We start from the raw sequence: 15,834 nt of genomic DNA, 5'->3' as shown, positions 1-15,834 counted from the left end.
TGTTTGTATTTATTGTGACGTCACACCTTCAGAATTTGGACGACACTTTTTCGCCTGGTCTCCATTACAATAGAGTTAGGAGCAATCATACATCACAAGCATAAATTTGTACCGATATAAGCATCAAAATATTCCTACAATCTATCATACTCCAACCAATGACTAATGTACACTGTAACCGCAGCATTTCAACATCAACAAGCTACCTTCAATCAACGTAATATACACTAAAAACATCGCGACTACTTTGAACTCGGCCGCCCCCTCTTCATTGGTTTCGCCCTCGGCACATCCTTAGTCCGATTATACACGTCCCTTGCCAACAAATTCGACCCTGTAGTAGCATTCACAACGTCCGCAATCTCCTTGTACGTAGCCGACGTCTTCTTCAACGCCTTCATCAACTCAATACCCTGCTCCGTAGTCTGCCTATTCTCGGCATATCTTATCGCCATATCGGGCTCCATCTCATGATTATGATCCCCCAAATACGTCAACACCCACTGGTCATTAAACTGCATTTTAAACTTCGCCCTCCACTCGCACCCAGTTTTCCGGGAATGCAAGTCCCGACGCCGGATTTTCCCGTCTAATTCCTCGCCTTTTATGGTTGGCAAGTGTCTCGTGTTGCGTGGTGTGCCATGACATTTGCACACAAGTTGGTACGTCCTCTCACTCGAGCTCTTGGATTTTGTAATCGCAAAGCCGACGCGCTTGGCGTACTCCGTGAAAAGTTTGTGAATATGCTCTATATCTACCAGAATCATTCCGACAAACGGATCTCCCGGGTCGGCGTCCGGCGAGAGAGGGGGGATTGTGTACGGATAAGGCGCCGGATGCGGGAAGAACTGGAATGGTGACGACGCGAATGGATAGGATTGTGCTGAAAAGAAGGGTTGCGGGCTTAGTTGGAGCCGGAATTGTTGAAATTGCCGCCGCTGGACCTCGAGCGGTGCGAATGAGAGGCCGGGACGGGATGGTATGGCCCCAATCGGGGGCTTTGCTGGTGGCCGCGCTTGTTCGAGAGCGGGATCGATTTGAGACGGTTGTAATTCTCTGCGCGCATTGGGTTCACGCGTAACAGAGGTGTTTATCGTCTGTCCGTGTGCGTCCTCCACCTCCGGCAAGCTCGCTTCCTTAGAATTGGAGGCCACCCGGTCATCTTCACCCTCTGGCGGCCCTGACCGTTCCCCATCTACTCGCTCGACTGGTAATGTCCCATACTCCGCAGCGGTTTCGCCAGCGATCGAGTCCGCTGAACCGCGGACTGACTTGTCAGACCTGGTTGGATAGTCTCCGTCGTTCTCTAATAATTCCATTGGGCCAGCCGATATTTGGTGCCAGTCATGAAATATTCACACTTTCAATCGGCAATGGTCAAATAGTTATATGGCATCAAAGCCAATCGGTATTAATAATAGATATCTTTGTCTATTTAAGATTAATAAAGCTAACGCAGGGGATGCAGAACCAACGGGAGGCATCATCGCCAGTAGGACAGACGCTGACCCTAGCCTTACGCGAGGTGCAAAACATGCGTAATCTGCAGCACGAGTTGTACTTACACTTTACTGCACACTAAAATGAATAAAATAGCGGTAATATGTTTTGAATACCAAGTTCATTATCAATAAACGGTTATTCTCCTATTCCTAGACAATCAAGGACTATACAAATGACACAAAAAGGTACATAACACGGTGGAGACTACACAGCGGCCAATGGTCACATAATATAAATCGTACATAGCTAGGCAAACAAATTCCTACTCTCTTCAATTTTTGTCGCAATCGCCGCCAGGAAGGATAATAAAGATAGTTAAACATGAAAATGGCGGATATGATGACGAAGTAATATAACAAACAAAATCAGAACCGAGAAAATAACAAAACCATGTGAATTTTTAGGATCCTAATCGCCACGAACAAAACAACATCACCACCATCCACCATTCATCAACACGAACGCACTATACGCACTACATCACGAAGAAATCCAAAACAAACGTAATACCATGGCACACTACCAAAAAAACGTTTTTAATCAAACGTTTACTCAGTAGCAGCGACCTGGTCGTTAGGGCACTGGGCCATGATGTGGCCCGGCTGCTTACACTTGTAGCAGACACGGTCCTGGGCCTCGGGGCAGTCACGGCTCAAGTGGCCGATGTTACCACAGTTGTAACACTTCTGGCCCTGAGTGCAGTCACGGGAAAGGTGGCCGAAACCTCCGCAGGAGTAGCAGGTCTGACCAGACGAACCGTAGCTGGAGCCGCCGTAGCCACCTCCCTGAGTACAGTTGCGAGCAATGTGGCCAACCTTTCCGCCTACGAGCGCTATTAGGTACCTCATAATCGCAAAATTATTAAACAGACAACTTACACTTGTAGCACTCAGCACCGCTGGAGCCAGGGCCACTCGAACCGCTATAACGGTCACCGCCAGCACTGGTGTTGGTGGGGCAGTCACGAGAGATGTGACCAGTCTCGTTGCATCGATAGCAGGTCTTCTCTTTGGCAGGAGCGGAACAGTCGCGGCCTACAATTGGCTGTTAACTCCACTAACTGTCAAGCGAGAGCATCCGAACAAAACTTACTCAAGTGGCCTTCTTGTCCACAATTGTAGCAGACGGGGTTTCCTCGCTTGGGGCAGTCTCGGGCCTTTTTTGGTCTCAAGGTCAGTCTTAATTCGTTTCCACACACTTACGCAGCCGCTCAAATATCCATGTCCAGATGTGAAGAGGATGCACTTGAATAGGAGTAAAAATTGGCAAGGCTACTTTCTAAATGGGTTGCCGTATTTTGTGGAGACGGTTGTCGAGTTTAACCTTCCACTGCATCAACAAAAACCAATAGCACCATCTCGCCTCTCTTCACATTTGGATCATCATCGGAGATCGAAACCTTTATGCCGTGAACCGGAACATGACCGAACAAAGCGAATCAAAGGCCTCGAACTCCCGACGACAGTATTGAACTGTGGAACAAATGATTGGCTAATAAAAGTAAATTGTTGCTATTCACCTGATGTCCAGTATCGCCGCCTAATAAGCTATCGTAAGAAACAACCCCCAAAATATATGTATATATGAGAAGTACATCAAGAAAATACACAATACAAGTCAACAGAAAACTCATCATCTCAGACAGTAACAAATTAGCACACACAAAAGAGCACACACTCGATGAATCAAGATGTGATAAGTACAAGCACACTGTGTCATGCATAACAACAGATTAAAGGCATAAAATGGCTCGGAACTAACACTAGTCGATCTCTCACTCTCACGCTCACGCTCGTCTGTGGCTCACGCTTCGCACACTCGTTCAGGAATACGGACGACACAATCACTCTCACACTCGCATTCTCACTCACTCTCGCGCTTCAACCAAAAGATAGCAAACGGAGGGTTGAATCACACCGCTAGGCCCCTAGCTGAACTTTGAATAAGGCCACAGCTAGTCGAAACCAGTCTTAGCGTTGTGTCCCGCCCATCCGCCTACACACTTAACCGTCATCAGAGCTAACAATGGCGATGATCCAGAAGATCATAAATGGATAACCGAGGTGTCTTGGGAGGCGCATGTCGGAGGGCTAAGAGGAGAAATGGAACAGGTTCGGTTCAAGTCTCTGCCATACTAGACATAAAAGGACATGCCAATGCGGCAGATCATAAAGAAAAACATGTAACAATAATTCTGAATATAAACGGCAAGTCCTGATAGTTCACCAGAAACAATGAGATGATGATTATGACCGGTAGAGAAAGCAAAAGGAAAGCAAGAATAGAGACAACAAAAACCACTAAACCGTACAGTTGTAACAAGCGCGGCCAGGGCCGGAGAAACCGCCAGATCGGGATCCGTAGTTGTTGGATTCGTAAGACATTTTGAATTTTATCTAGATTGTAGAGAGTAATAGAGAAAAAAAGACGACGTGAAATATAGTCGGTTGTAGCGAGGAGGAGAAAGAGGGGAAGGAGCGATCGCATAAAATATGGCGGGAGAAATTATCTCGCCAACGGGGGGGTCCAAAAAAATTTTCAGAAGGGGCAACTATTACCCTGCCAGCCAAGCGACAAGTACATGCGCTAAACTTTAACTGGCAAAGCCTCCTAATCCTTTATAGTGTTCCTGGCACTAACTAATACTGTCTGGCTCAATCTCGTATAGTCGGACACTAAGCTTGAACAGAACTAGCGTTTTGCATAATTCAAGATATAGCCAGAATAAAACAGGGCACAGAGCAGCTCAGAGCAACTCAGAGCAGAGAGGTCGCTGAGATTCCTTCGATTCGCTAAAAGCACGACGTCACCGGCTGCAATCAGGATCTCACGTCAAGGCATACCCTAACCACAAAGATACCACAAGACCCTTGGGTATTGCAAAGCACTAAAACACAAGACACTTAGCTCTGTCAATGTGTGGGAGAGTTAGAATGGAGACGATCACCTGTTAGTTGCAATCATCGGTGTGAGTTTGTAAAAATCATATCAGAAGACTGCAAGATCAAAGTGCGTCGATGAACGTTGCTTGCTCTATTTGTTGACATACTGCTTCACTGTTCTTGTACTTTTGCATTGAAACAATCACTGTCGAAACAGTATTAAAAATGCTTTGCTCTGTTTGTCGAGCTCCATCCCTCGGATGTGAACGAATATTGAACGAATACTGAAAGCGACGAGACGTTAGGGCCGTCCACAATATAAATATATATATTTAGCGTCGCTGCGTTGGTAGATAATGGGGTCCGTAATCGGAACCGCTCCAACAAATGTGGGCTTTGCGTTCTATTTGATTGTGGGCAATTCCTTGAAGACGATCGAAGTCAACAATACTAACCTATAGGACTGTATCGGTGATACACCACGGCATAGCTATGACGAATACATACAAAAAATGAAACAGCAGTTCAATTATTTATTTGTAGCTCTCTTGTATTAAAGGACACCAAAAACCCCGGATTTTGACATGTAAGCAAATGCCGAGAATTGATTTGACATGCTTAAAGAGAATTCCCAGTCTGTTACAGGCTCACCTTGGATCTGATAATAGACCAAGTCTTGGATCCTATCTGACCCAGGCGAGTAGCGTGCTCGCATGAGTTACAAAGGAGTTTTTACAGTAGATGGGTCATAGTTACTTTCCCATTCCGGAATACGGAATATATAAACCACTTTTTACCTCATCAAGCACCAGTCAAATATAACACAACTTTGGAACTAATAGTTTCCCTCTAAGGAAGATTTTTTTTTTCACATGGCCCTCGCGGTTGCCTAAGATGAAACCAATTAATCCGGCAACCTAAACCCGTTGGCACCTTGTGCGGCCGATCTCGAGCGCCCTCGGTTCCCCACATTTAACGCGTAACCGGTTCGAGATGGCGGGGTTACTACAACCTCGGTGAGTCGGCTGCCCAACCTTCGTCACAAGTATCACGACGGGATTCGAGTAACCCTCCCCCCGTAACCATTCGCGATATTCATATATTGGTCACCTCATAACATCACCGGATTGACCTCCCGCGAATGTTCGCGTCCCTCTATCAGTACTGAAGTCTTCTGTCACAATGTCTACCAACCAAACATCAGCCCAGGCCGACTCCGTCGCGCAGGCACTCGCGGGTGCTGGAGGAGGCGCGCTTGCGATGGTCGTAACATACCCTCTCATCACACTCTCAACCCGCGCGCAAACGGAGCGCCGAAAGTCCATATCCGCTGAGTCCTCAGAAGCAATTCCTCCTCCAACTACAACCTCTGATGTCAAAAGACGTCTCATCAAGAAACCCAGTCTAATCAGTGCAGCAGGAAAGATTATTCAGCGTGAAGGTGTCAGTGGATTGTACTCTGGGCTTGAATCCGCACTGTTTGGAATCAGTGTCACTAATTTCGTGTATTACTACTTTTACGAAGGCACCCGTGGCCTGTTTGAACGGCGCAAGCGGATCAAGGGTGCGACCGCTGCCACCGCGACTGCGGCCATGTCTACACTCGAAAGCATGGTCGCCGGCGCGATTGCCGGGTCAGCTACCGTCATCTTGACGAATCCTATATGGTAATCCAACCCGCTTCCATGTCAATGTTAGATGTCAGCTAACAAACAGCATAGGGTCGTCAACACTCGCCAGACTGTCCGCGTCTTACCCTCTTCCGCGAAGAAGCTCTCAGTCATCGAGACAGTCAAGGATATTCTCTCCACGGACGGCCCGAAAGCGTTCTTCGCAGGTCTGGTCCCAGCGCTTATGCTCGTTATAAATCCGATCCTGCAATACACGATCTTCGAGCGTCTGCGCGCCGTCATCGAACGCCGTAGAAAGCTACAGCCTTTCGATTTCTTCATTCTCGGAGCGATCGGTAAACTTGTTGCAACCACGGCAACGTACCCGTACATCACGATCAAGTCCCGAATGCAGGTACAACGCAGAAACGCAGCAGCTGAGACGACAGAGGGCGAGAAGGCCGATTCCGAGGTTTACACGTCGACGTTCTCAGCGTTGAAGCAGATCGCAGGACAGGAAGGATGGGCTAGTTTGTATAGTGGCATTGATTCCAAAATCGTGCAGAGCGTTTTGACATCTGCGTTCTTGTTTTATTTCAAGGAACAGCTTGTCACTGCCGCAGTTAAGACTTTGCAGGTTGTTCGACAACGAAGAAAGTAAACTGGAGGCATATACTTGGTGAAATGAAGAATCGACATATCACATTCATTTACGATTAGACTATATTTATATATTGAATCTGTAAGGCGTAAGCCGAATAGGGTAGCTCATTCTGCGTTGTGTACTCAGTTTAATTGAAAATATTCCACAGATATCGAATGTCCGATCACTTTCGCAGTACAAACACACATAGAATCTAGTAATTCTATGGCCACGGAGCGACATGAAACGTCTGATATAAGCCTGCTCAGTGTATTGCTATACTAACTGCTGCTATATAAGAAAACAACATCTCATACGCACTATTATTATATAACAACTAATTATAGACTGACTAACTATGTTTTACTATGTGTAGTAGGTCATCGTTAAATCGGCGGGATGTGTAGGCATGTCACGGGGAGGAATATAGCTGTCGAAGGACCAAGACATTGTAGAGGGATAGGCGTGATAAATAAACCCGACAACCGAAAAAAAAAATATTTGTAAAAATAAACAATGAAACCAATGAAATTCGCGACAACACACAAAAAACTATCAAAATAGAAACACATAAAGAGAATACCAATCTAGCAGCATCCACCAGCAGCACCAGGTCGGATGGCCTCCCCCTCGCCAATTCTGATAGGACCTTTGCCGACGCCAGTAGGCGCGCTGCCCATTCGCTCCTTAATTTGTCGTGCCATAGTCAAGAAAGCCTGCTCGACATTGGTTGCGTTCTTAGCAGACGTCTCCAAAAAAGGGATTTTAAGGCTGTCGGCAAATTCCTAATTGATTATCAATATCCTTAATTCTATAAAATGTTCACAAATTTCAACGTACCTTAGCGACAGTGTACTCGACGACTTTTTTATCAGCCATGTCCGACTTGTTACCAACCAACAACTTGTTTACTCCTTCAGTGGCATAGCGGTCAATCTCCTGCATCCATTGCTTGACGTTGGTGAAGCTCTCCTGGTCTGTAACGTCATAGACAACGATGATGCCATGTGCTCCTCTGTAGTACGATGATGTTATAGTGCGGAATCGCTCTTGTCCCGCAGTATCCCACTATACGACTATCATTAGCTTACTGTCATCTACATCTCTACCACGAGCCATGCACGAAGCAACGCAAGCGCAGACAATACTACTTACAATCTGAAGCTTGACAGTCTTTCCTTCCAGCTCAATGGTGCGGATCTTGAAATCGACGCCGATTGTAGATATGTAAGACTCCGTGTAGGTATCATCCGCAAATCTCAGTAACAGACAAGACTTGCCAACGCCGGAATCGCCAATGAGCAGTAACTTGAAAAGGTAATCGTATCTGCAACTCGTTAGACAAATATTCACAACAGCTAATTCCCTTGGATATGAATCTGGATCCTTGTGGCCGATATCCTAATTTCTCATTTGACTGCTGCCACTAGAAGTTGGGTTCTTGCATAGAATTACTGGATTCATCAGCTTTCTTCTTTCTGCAATACCGGCGTAGTGAGAGAAAACCGAATTCACCAATGTTACTTTGAAGTCGACATTTAACCACCCACATAGCCAATACTGATTATAACATTTTGCAAAATAGTTGCTGAGAGGGCGGAACCGCAGGTAATGATAATCCGCGAACTCCGATAATTATCCGCATTATTCACAACAATACATATCCAACCTATACCGTAGATGAATGCTTGTATATTGGCATGGCGAAATGCTGATATTCCCATAAAACCTATCGTTACCAGATCGAAATACGACGAACAAGGCCCCTCATAAACAATATGCGCCCAACAAGGAGACCCTCGAAATCTTATCCACGAAAGAAGCACCAAATCGAATATTACTCTAAGGCAAATTAATTAGCATCCTGGCAACAGTCCAGTTCGTGGAACGAAGGCGCTACTATGAGATTCACACAGGGGTGGTGGTGTCTCAAATTCAATGCACTTCTTTATTTCAGAGCGGGAAACTTACCACTCAGGATTCATGTCGAATTATTGTTCAAATTATTAGGATGAGCAAGGAAAGAAAATGATATGCGAAGGGTTTAGAAGGAGAGACGATGTAGTCGGGAATACTGACAGTTAGTTGAGCTACAAGTGGCGGAGTGGTTTCGTACACAATAAAACACCCGCGAGTAGAGAGACACCTGCTGATGGCGGGGACTGCGTGGGCTAGATAGATGCAGCCTACCGGCCACGTTATTACGTTTCCACCGGCAGCTAGAAGAACAAAACTCATCGTTCTCTGTCCTTCCGCCACATTTACGCAAACGCATATGGCTATACGCCGTAAAGGCCTACATCTTCAAAAAAATCCGAGAATTATCTCAGGTAACTTATATCTAGGTTCTTTGACGCTCAATAAAAAATACAATTTTTTTACTAAAGGAGACACACAGACACAAAATACTACGAAGTTTCTAAGAGCAGTAATTACGATCGGTATATCTTAGCCCAAATATATTAAAGCCAGACAAATGATAGAATATGTATAAAGAAAGAACCATTTTCCGAAACAATACACAATAACATCGAGTATACAAATAAAAAATACAAATTTTATCCGACCATCATTATTATTCACCCATCTGAGCCACCTTGTTTTATTTACCGTCCGTTCAACATCTAACTAATACCAAACTAAGTACCTTGTTCATAAATCGGCAGTCGTTTAGTCGACCTCTTCGACGGTGGGACCTTCACTGCCACCAGCACCAGGGAAGCCGCCAGGAGCACCACCAGGAGCACCGGCACCAGGGAAGCCACCAGGACCACCAGGACCACCAGCACCCGGAGCGCCACCAGCGTTGTAGAACTTCATCATGATGGGGTTGGCAACGGCCTCCAGCTCCTTCTGCTTATCACTGTACTCCTCCGTAGTAGCGGTCTGGTTGCTGTCGAGCCACTCAACAGCCTCATCAATGGCCTTCTGAAGCTTGTCCTTGTCAGCAGCATCAAGCTTCTCCTTAACAGCTTCCTCGGTGAGGGTATTCTTGAGCGAATAGCTGTAGGATTCGAGGCCATTCTTCGCAGCGATACGGGCAGCCTCCTTCTCGTCATCCTCCTTGTACTTCTCAGCCTCGGAGACCATGCGGTCAATGTCCTCCTTGGAGAGACGGCCCTTGTCGTTGGTGATGGTGATCTTGTTGGACTTTCCAGTGCCTTTCTCGACAGCAGAGACGTTAAGAATACCGTTGGCGTCAATATCGAAGGTGACCTCAATCTGGGGAACACCACGGGCGGCAGGAGGGATGCCAGTAAGCTCGAACTTACCGAGGAGGTTGTTGTCCTTGGTCTTAGCACGCTCACCCTCATATACCTGAATCAACACACCAGGCTGATTATCCGAGTAGGTCGAGAAGATCTCAGACTTCTTGGTAGGGATGGTGGTGTTTCGCGGGATAAGTTTGGTCATGACACCACCGGCAGTCTCAATGCCGAGTGAAAGAGGAGCGACGTCAAGGAGTAAGAGATCTTGCGTCTTAGAGGAGGTGTCGCCAGACAAGATAGCGGCCTGGACAGCTGCACCATAAGCGACGGCTTCATCTGGATTGATGGACTTGTTGGGTTCCTTGCCGTTGAAGAAATCGGAGACAAGTTTTTGGATCTTGGGAATACGCGTGGAACCACCGACCAAAACAATCTCATCGACGGACGACTTGTCGATCTTGGAGTCCCGGAGAACCTTCTCGACGGGTTCGACGGTTGATCTGAAGAGATCTTGACAAAGCTCCTCGAACCTAGCACGAGTGATCGAGGTGTAGAAGTCAATACCCTCGTAAAGCGAGTCGATTTCGATAGAGGTCTGAGTGGAGGACGAAAGAGTTCGCTTGGCACGTTCGCAAGCAGTTCTCAATCGACGAAGGGCTCGCTGGTTCGAGGAAAGGTCCTTCTTGTGCTTTCGCTTGAACTCCGCGACGAAGTGGTTGACGAGACGGTTGTCAAAGTCCTCACCACCCAAGTGAGTATCACCAGCAGTAGCCTTGACCTCGAAGATACCCTCTTCAATGGAAAGTAGTGAGACATCGAAGGTACCGCCGCCGAGATCAAAGATCAGAACATTTCGCTCACCATCAGCCTTCTTGTCAAGACCATAGGCAATGGCAGCAGCGGTAGGCTCGTTGATAATACGCAGGACATTGAGGCCAGCAATGAGACCGGCATCCTTGGTGGCCTGACGCTGGGAATCGTTGAAGTAGGCAGGGACAGTAATAACAGCGTTATTGACAGTACCGCCCAAAAAGCCCTCAGCAGTCTCCTTCATCTTGGTAAGAACCATAGAGGAGATCTCCTCGGGAGTGAAGACCTTGGTCTCGGCCTAAAATTGTTAGTAAATATAAGTAAGAGAACATACAAAAGAAAAGCAAGAACCTACCTTGAACTCGACCTGGATGACTGGCTTGCCAGCTCTGTCAATGACTTTGAATGGGAAGTGCTTGATATCGCCCTGGACCTCAGCGTCGTTAAACTTGCGGCCAATGAGACGCTTAGCATCGAAGACAGTGTTGGCCGGGTTCATGGCCGCCTGATTCTTGGCGGCATCACCGATCAGTCGCTCAGAGTCTGTGAAGGCAACAAAGGAAGGAGTGGTACGATTGCCCTGGTCGTTGGCGATAATCTCGACACGGTCGTTGGAGAAGTGTGCAACACAGGAGTACGTTGTACCAAGATCAATTCTTACAAGCAACGTTAGCACTCAAGATCTACTTAAAAATGTGAGGATTAAACGATTGAGGATACATACCCAACAGCTTTACTCATGATGCTTTAATGTGATGTAGACGAAATGCAAAAAGTAAACGATGTGACGTGTAAGATAGACCAATTGTCTGTTTGTGAGTGTGTACGGATGTGTTGTGACAGAAAATATTTCCGAGAAATCTGAGGAGAGAAAAGCGAAGGGAACGGACAGAGCCCGGGTTCGCGAAACATATTTATCCTGCTCGACGCCAAAGCTCTCGCGGTTTCCACAGCCTTCTGCGTTGTTCCACCCATGACGTTAAAGTCACGCCGCACAAGCCCTACCTCGCTTTCGAGCAAAACCCTAAAGCCCCAATTCCTTCCTTGGCCTCCCCAGAACGTTCCAGTTAGACAGTTGCACGTGATCCAGTATCGTGCTAAAAAGTGTGTTCACTTGCTGTCCAACTTTTATTTTGCAAGTTCGCGATAGAACGCGTGACATGAATAGCCGTTTTAGCTGTAGAGCTTGCTACGGCGTCCACGACTATCCGTATATTTGCAGAATTGGCTTCGTTCATCACAGTTATTTGACGGACAAATGCTTGCTCAGCCGGCGTCGTGTTTCGTGTTGTTTGGTCTAGGCCCGTTACGTGTAATTGTTGACCGTTCGCAACGGTAATAGCTTCGATGTGGGACATGATACCAACTTGGCCGACCCTCAAATATAATTTAATCCGGACTGGAAACCCGAGACCGAGCTGATCCGACATTTTTGCAACCGCACAGAAGCGGCCTTGATCTTTCGAGTAAATATGATAATAAATTCGAAGACTTTTGTGGATGCCGCATGCAACCAATCGCACTATACTGTGATCGCACAATCTCGTCACCACTCGCAAGTCCCATCAAAGCTAACCATCATGTATTTTATCTCCAACATTGCTTCCATTCCACGCGTCTTAATACAAGCCTGGTATGAAAAGTTTGTCATCTGCGTCTTAAAATTGAGCCCCTTACAAACCTAACCCGATGATGCTTAAGCTCCGGCAAGGCTGCAGTCAATTTTCCCGTCGTAAAATTATTGCCGATCACGGCTCCCACTATTTACTTACCAAACCTTGTGAGGAAAGGCCCGCAGCAACTAACCTCTCAGTCTTTTGGATGTTATACTGCAAATGCGAGTTCTGTCTCTTAGTTTACTATCAACCTGAATGCAAAGAAGACAGATTCTTGAGCTACAAATACATGTAATATCTCACGGACAAATACAATACAAGGGTAACAATAATGCTACCATTAAAAATACAATTAACCCACGACAAATCCCCCTCGCTATCGTATACCCGTCCGCTCAAGCTGCCGATGCACATCTAAGAGTCATATTGGACATTGTCAACAACAAACTTCATTCATCGTCATCATCGTCGGCTTCTTCTTCTACTTCTTCTTCATTCTCCTCTTCTCCGTCTTCTTCATCTTCTTCTTCGTAATCTTCCCCTTGGTCATCTTCATCTTCATCTTCATCTTCATACTCATCTTCCATTTCTTCCATGTTGACATCGTCTTCCTCCCCTTCTACCTCACTGTCCGGATCTTCCTCTTCGTCCGACTCTTCGTGTTCTTCCATCTCACTCTCATCGCCCATCTCGTGCTCATAGCCATTCTCATTTTCATCGCCCGTCTCTTCCATCTCGTCCCGCTCATATCTATATGCATCCTCTTCAGTGTGACCACTTCTCTCCTCGACATCCTCCATCTCCTCCGCGCTTTCGTATTCCGAGTACCTAATTGTCTTAAAAAATTCGTTCTCGGCTGCAACATGCTTCAACCACTGCATGCAAGAGTAAAAGCACGCCGGTTCAATAATGCCACAATCAATCAAATTTAAACAATGTTTCCAAAACTCAATCAGGAAGAGACGATCACTTAGCATTTCCCGATTCTTCCTACAAAAACGAGCCAGCGAATCGCGAACATGTTTGTACGAACTCGGTCTTTCTTCAAAAATGTGACGATCCCATGCCTTCATAAATTTCTTCTCGCTCGCGGTGACGTCTTCGAAATCATCGATCGTCTCCTCGTGTTTATGTGCGAGCCAGCTATCATCGTTCTCATCCTCTGATTCAGACATCTCTTCTCCTGGCCTTAACAAGCGCTTCGATTTTGTGGTGTACAGTTCGACCCCGATTTCCGGCACAGGGAAAATCCGTCTCGCTTTCGGCGGAAGTTCAGGAACAGTGTCAACGTCGAAGCCTTGCGTTACTGATACCATCGTCAACCGGAGCGACTCCTCTAACCCTGGAGTCACATTGCGAATACTGGATTGCCGAGCATGGCTTCGCGTTCGTGATTCCAGCACCGCCGATGTGGCAGGGTTCATTGGCATCTGCATGGCTAGCGCTGCAGCACCTTCTTGCAGCCAGGATAAATCCCCGCGTAAATAATCCAGTAATCTAAATTTCGACTTTGGGCGCATCCATTGTACAATCCTCATGTCGGGAACTTTTGTACTTGCACGCTCATACAAGAACTCGCCTGTGAGAGTAATGTACACATCTATCATTTGCGGCTGTCGCTGGTCCATACGGAAGCTAAACAGCTCATGACATGTCGTGAAGTGAAAATGAAGAGGTTCGCATGTATGAAAGTCTTTATCGTAGCACCACGGACAACCAAAACCAGAAAGTATATATGTCTTGAATGTGTTGACAGCAGTCGCGAAATGATAGCGCACTTCAACTATCCCGTCGCCTCGCAACTCTCGGTCTGAGTTTGGCGTGGATAATCGTGCGGTCGAGCGCTCTCTCACTTCTCCTGTGGAGCTCTCCATCTCTGACTCACCATTAATCTTCTCAGCGGGCTTTCCGTCGGGCCTAAACTTTTCTTTCCTCTTCACATAGTCTTTTGTCGACGGCACACTCCATCCCATGTCAATTTCGACACAAATCTCGCTACCAGACTTAACCTCCTCCGATCTGCCGTTTTTATAAAATTGCAACTGCACCACATACCCAGGCTCAGGACAAGACAGCAATGTGAACTCCCACTCCGCCCGCAGCTCGATCTTAGGGTCATGCATGCCATCGCTCGTTTCCACGTCAGCATCATGCTCATCGTCCGCATCACCATCGTCGCTGCGCGATGGTGGCTGCACCGGCGACCCTCTGACCGACATCCCCAGGCGCCTACGTATGGACGCGACTGCAGACGCAGCAACGTTCGACCGTCGAGATGGTGACTGTTGTCGCGCCGTTTCCTCTGACCATGACGCTGATTTCCTGTTTAGTGGTGATTGTCGTGCTGGCGAACGGGACGGTGACGACAAGTTCGAGTTTCGGGGACTCGCGGTGTGCTGGCGAAGTTCATTAAGGCCGTCAACTGTTTGCCACGATGTAGACATTGCTTCCATCGTGAACGGCCACGATTTTTCGCAATGCGACGACGTCGAACGCAGACTTAGAGTAACCGTATATACGTACTCTTCCGACGCGGTCAGCGTGTCTGTCAAAGTGCTCGCCTTGATATAAAACGGCTCGTTCATGACCAATGTGAGTATCGTCGATTTCTCACGTGGTGGCGGCGAGGCGGACGGGGACTGCGCTGAATTTGACAACCAAGGGGACGACTGCGCCGGGATGAGGGTACAGATTTCACTGGATTGAAAGACAAGTTTCTTGGCCCTCCGCTTCCCGGATGGTGACACTTGCATTCTATAGACCATGATTTCGCAGCTGCAGGAAGTGTTTCGCAGTTGTACTTTAGTTCGGCCAATATGTGCTACACACCTGTCAGCGTTTCGATTGTCCATCAATTGGTCTCGCAAAAGCAGCAGCAATAGACATACACCTTAGGCTTCGCGCAAGCTTTACGATTCCGGTCGCCTCGATCTTCAAAATCGGCTGCACCACAAACGACGATAGTTTCGGTTCAGCAATAGCCGCGGTAGCAAACTCAGCAACAGAATTGGCTAGCAATCGCCCACATACGTCTTCAATCGTGACGCGTCGTCGTGAGCGCTTCCTCTTTCTCGACGGCGACGCATGCGACGAGAGACCCTGGCCACCGCTGTCGGATGCCGTTCCACTGGTCGGTTGCCCGCTCGACAAGCGCGTGTGAAATAAATAACTCAGGTTACGGTCTAGAAACACGGGCTGCCGGTACCGCTTAATAAACCGGTACAGCGTCGAGTTGCCCGCATACAAGTCCATCTCGAAAGGCGGTGCGCACCAGTCGCGGGGAACAGCCTAGAGACCGTGTCCCGACGCGTAGCCGTATCGTGCACTGCAATTCGCGAGATCAACCTAAAAGGGTGGTGATATATTTCTTGTAGACCCCTGCTTTGGATGCGAATTGTTTGTCGAAATTATTCGCGATGCCCAAGCCGCCTCGTTTAGAGTTCGTGTCACATATTGAACCAACGGTCACAACTAATTCACAATATACAAGTGTTTACAGGTTATACCTTAACCGCAATGTACCAATGCCACATACCGCATAAATGAGTATGACACTGGTAT

The 15,834-nt window shown here is 47.2% G+C and overlaps 6 protein-coding genes across 6 annotated transcripts; 1 reads left to right on the top strand and 5 right to left on the bottom strand.

The window, feature by feature from the left end:
• Nucleotides 1-23: 23 nt before the first annotated feature.
• On the bottom strand, nucleotides 24-1,509 carry V1513DRAFT_447189 (uncharacterized protein). The gene has a single exon (XM_066898372.1). The coding sequence runs from the start codon at nucleotides 1,317-1,319 to the stop codon at nucleotides 243-245; it is 1,077 nt and encodes a 358-aa protein (XP_066752849.1). The 5' UTR covers nucleotides 1,320-1,509; the 3' UTR covers nucleotides 24-242.
• Nucleotides 1,510-1,601: 92 nt separating this feature from the next.
• Nucleotides 1,602-4,008, bottom strand: V1513DRAFT_447185 (uncharacterized protein). Its single transcript, XM_066898371.1, has 5 exons — nucleotides 3,815-4,008; nucleotides 3,023-3,042; nucleotides 2,596-2,659; nucleotides 2,382-2,537; nucleotides 1,602-2,326 (listed from the first exon to the last, which is right to left on the bottom strand). Exons 1-5 carry the CDS (start codon nucleotides 3,885-3,887, stop codon nucleotides 2,052-2,054), a joined length of 588 nt encoding a protein of 195 aa, XP_066752848.1. The 5' UTR covers nucleotides 3,888-4,008; the 3' UTR covers nucleotides 1,602-2,051.
• Nucleotides 4,009-5,284: 1,276 nt separating this feature from the next.
• On the top strand, nucleotides 5,285-6,808 carry V1513DRAFT_416531 (mitochondrial carrier domain-containing protein). The gene is made up of 2 exons (XM_066895848.1): nucleotides 5,285-6,052; nucleotides 6,107-6,808. The coding sequence occupies exons 1-2, from the start codon at nucleotides 5,568-5,570 to the stop codon at nucleotides 6,654-6,656; spliced, it is 1,035 nt and encodes a 344-aa protein (XP_066752847.1). The 5' UTR covers nucleotides 5,285-5,567; the 3' UTR covers nucleotides 6,657-6,808.
• A 417-nt stretch (nucleotides 6,809-7,225) lies between these two features.
• V1513DRAFT_425991 (P-loop containing nucleoside triphosphate hydrolase protein) lies at nucleotides 7,226-8,176 on the bottom strand (the record flags this gene model as incomplete). Its single annotated transcript, XM_066896144.1, has 4 exons — nucleotides 7,226-7,423; nucleotides 7,479-7,706; nucleotides 7,794-7,965; nucleotides 8,163-8,176. 4 exons carry the CDS (start codon nucleotides 8,174-8,176, stop codon nucleotides 7,226-7,228), a joined length of 612 nt encoding a protein of 203 aa, XP_066752846.1.
• An 877-nt stretch (nucleotides 8,177-9,053) lies between these two features.
• V1513DRAFT_485558 (heat shock protein 70 family) lies at nucleotides 9,054-11,573 on the bottom strand. Its single transcript, XM_066900477.1, has 3 exons — nucleotides 11,382-11,573; nucleotides 11,013-11,313; nucleotides 9,054-10,955 (listed from the first exon to the last, which is right to left on the bottom strand). The coding sequence occupies exons 1-3, from the start codon at nucleotides 11,396-11,398 to the stop codon at nucleotides 9,309-9,311; spliced, it is 1,965 nt and encodes a 654-aa protein (XP_066752845.1). The 5' UTR covers nucleotides 11,399-11,573; the 3' UTR covers nucleotides 9,054-9,308.
• Nucleotides 11,574-12,484: 911 nt separating this feature from the next.
• Nucleotides 12,485-15,662, bottom strand: V1513DRAFT_485556 (uncharacterized protein). The gene is made up of 2 exons (XM_066900476.1): nucleotides 15,162-15,662; nucleotides 12,485-15,094 (listed from the first exon to the last, which is right to left on the bottom strand). Exons 1-2 carry the CDS (start codon nucleotides 15,523-15,525, stop codon nucleotides 12,723-12,725), a joined length of 2,736 nt encoding a protein of 911 aa, XP_066752844.1. The 5' UTR covers nucleotides 15,526-15,662; the 3' UTR covers nucleotides 12,485-12,722.
• Nucleotides 15,663-15,834: the final 172 nt, after the last annotated feature.

The sequence above is a fragment of the Lipomyces chichibuensis genome (assembly GCF_038497645.1).
Source record: "Lipomyces chichibuensis strain CBS 12929 unplaced genomic scaffold V1513scaffold_22, whole genome shotgun sequence".
Lineage (NCBI taxonomy): Eukaryota > Fungi > Ascomycota > Lipomycetes > Lipomycetales > Lipomycetaceae > Lipomyces > Lipomyces chichibuensis.
Note: the sequence above shows the minus strand (reverse complement) of the source record. Positions and strands in the feature narration are given on the sequence as shown.

What these genes read in the sequence shown, in the direction of transcription:
- V1513DRAFT_485556 (XM_066900476.1), bottom strand. Translation starts at nt 15,525, where the DNA reads ATGGACTTGTATGCGGGCAACTCGACGCTGTACCGGTTTATTAAGCGG. An exon ending in GCTTGCGCGAAGCCTAAGGT is followed by an intron (nt 15,095 to 15,161) that starts GTATGTCTATTG and finishes ACAGGTGTGTAG; the next exon opens with CACATATTGGCCGAACTAAA.
- V1513DRAFT_447189 (XM_066898372.1), bottom strand. Translation starts at nt 1,319, where the DNA reads ATGGAATTATTAGAGAACGACGGAGACTATCCAACCAGGTCTGACAAG.
- V1513DRAFT_416531 (XM_066895848.1), top strand. Translation starts at nt 5,568, where the DNA reads ATGTCTACCAACCAAACATCAGCCCAGGCCGACTCCGTCGCGCAGGCA. An exon ending in ATCTTGACGAATCCTATATG is followed by an intron (nt 6,053 to 6,106) that starts GTAATCCAACCC and finishes CAAACAGCATAG; the next exon opens with GGTCGTCAACACTCGCCAGA.
- V1513DRAFT_447185 (XM_066898371.1), bottom strand. Translation starts at nt 3,887, where the DNA reads ATGTCTTACGAATCCAACAACTACGGATCCCGATCTGGCGGTTTCTCC. An exon ending in GCGGCGATACTGGACATCAG is followed by an intron (nt 2,660 to 3,022) that starts GTGAATAGCAAC and finishes AGACCAAAAAAG; the next exon opens with GCCCGAGACTGCCCCAAGCG. An exon ending in TGGACAAGAAGGCCACTTGA is followed by an intron (nt 2,538 to 2,595) that starts GTAAGTTTTGTT and finishes AGCCAATTGTAG; the next exon opens with GCCGCGACTGTTCCGCTCCT.
- V1513DRAFT_485558 (XM_066900477.1), bottom strand. An exon ending in TCATCCAGGTCGAGTTCAAG is followed by an intron (nt 10,956 to 11,012) that starts GTAGGTTCTTGC and finishes TAACAATTTTAG; the next exon opens with GCCGAGACCAAGGTCTTCAC.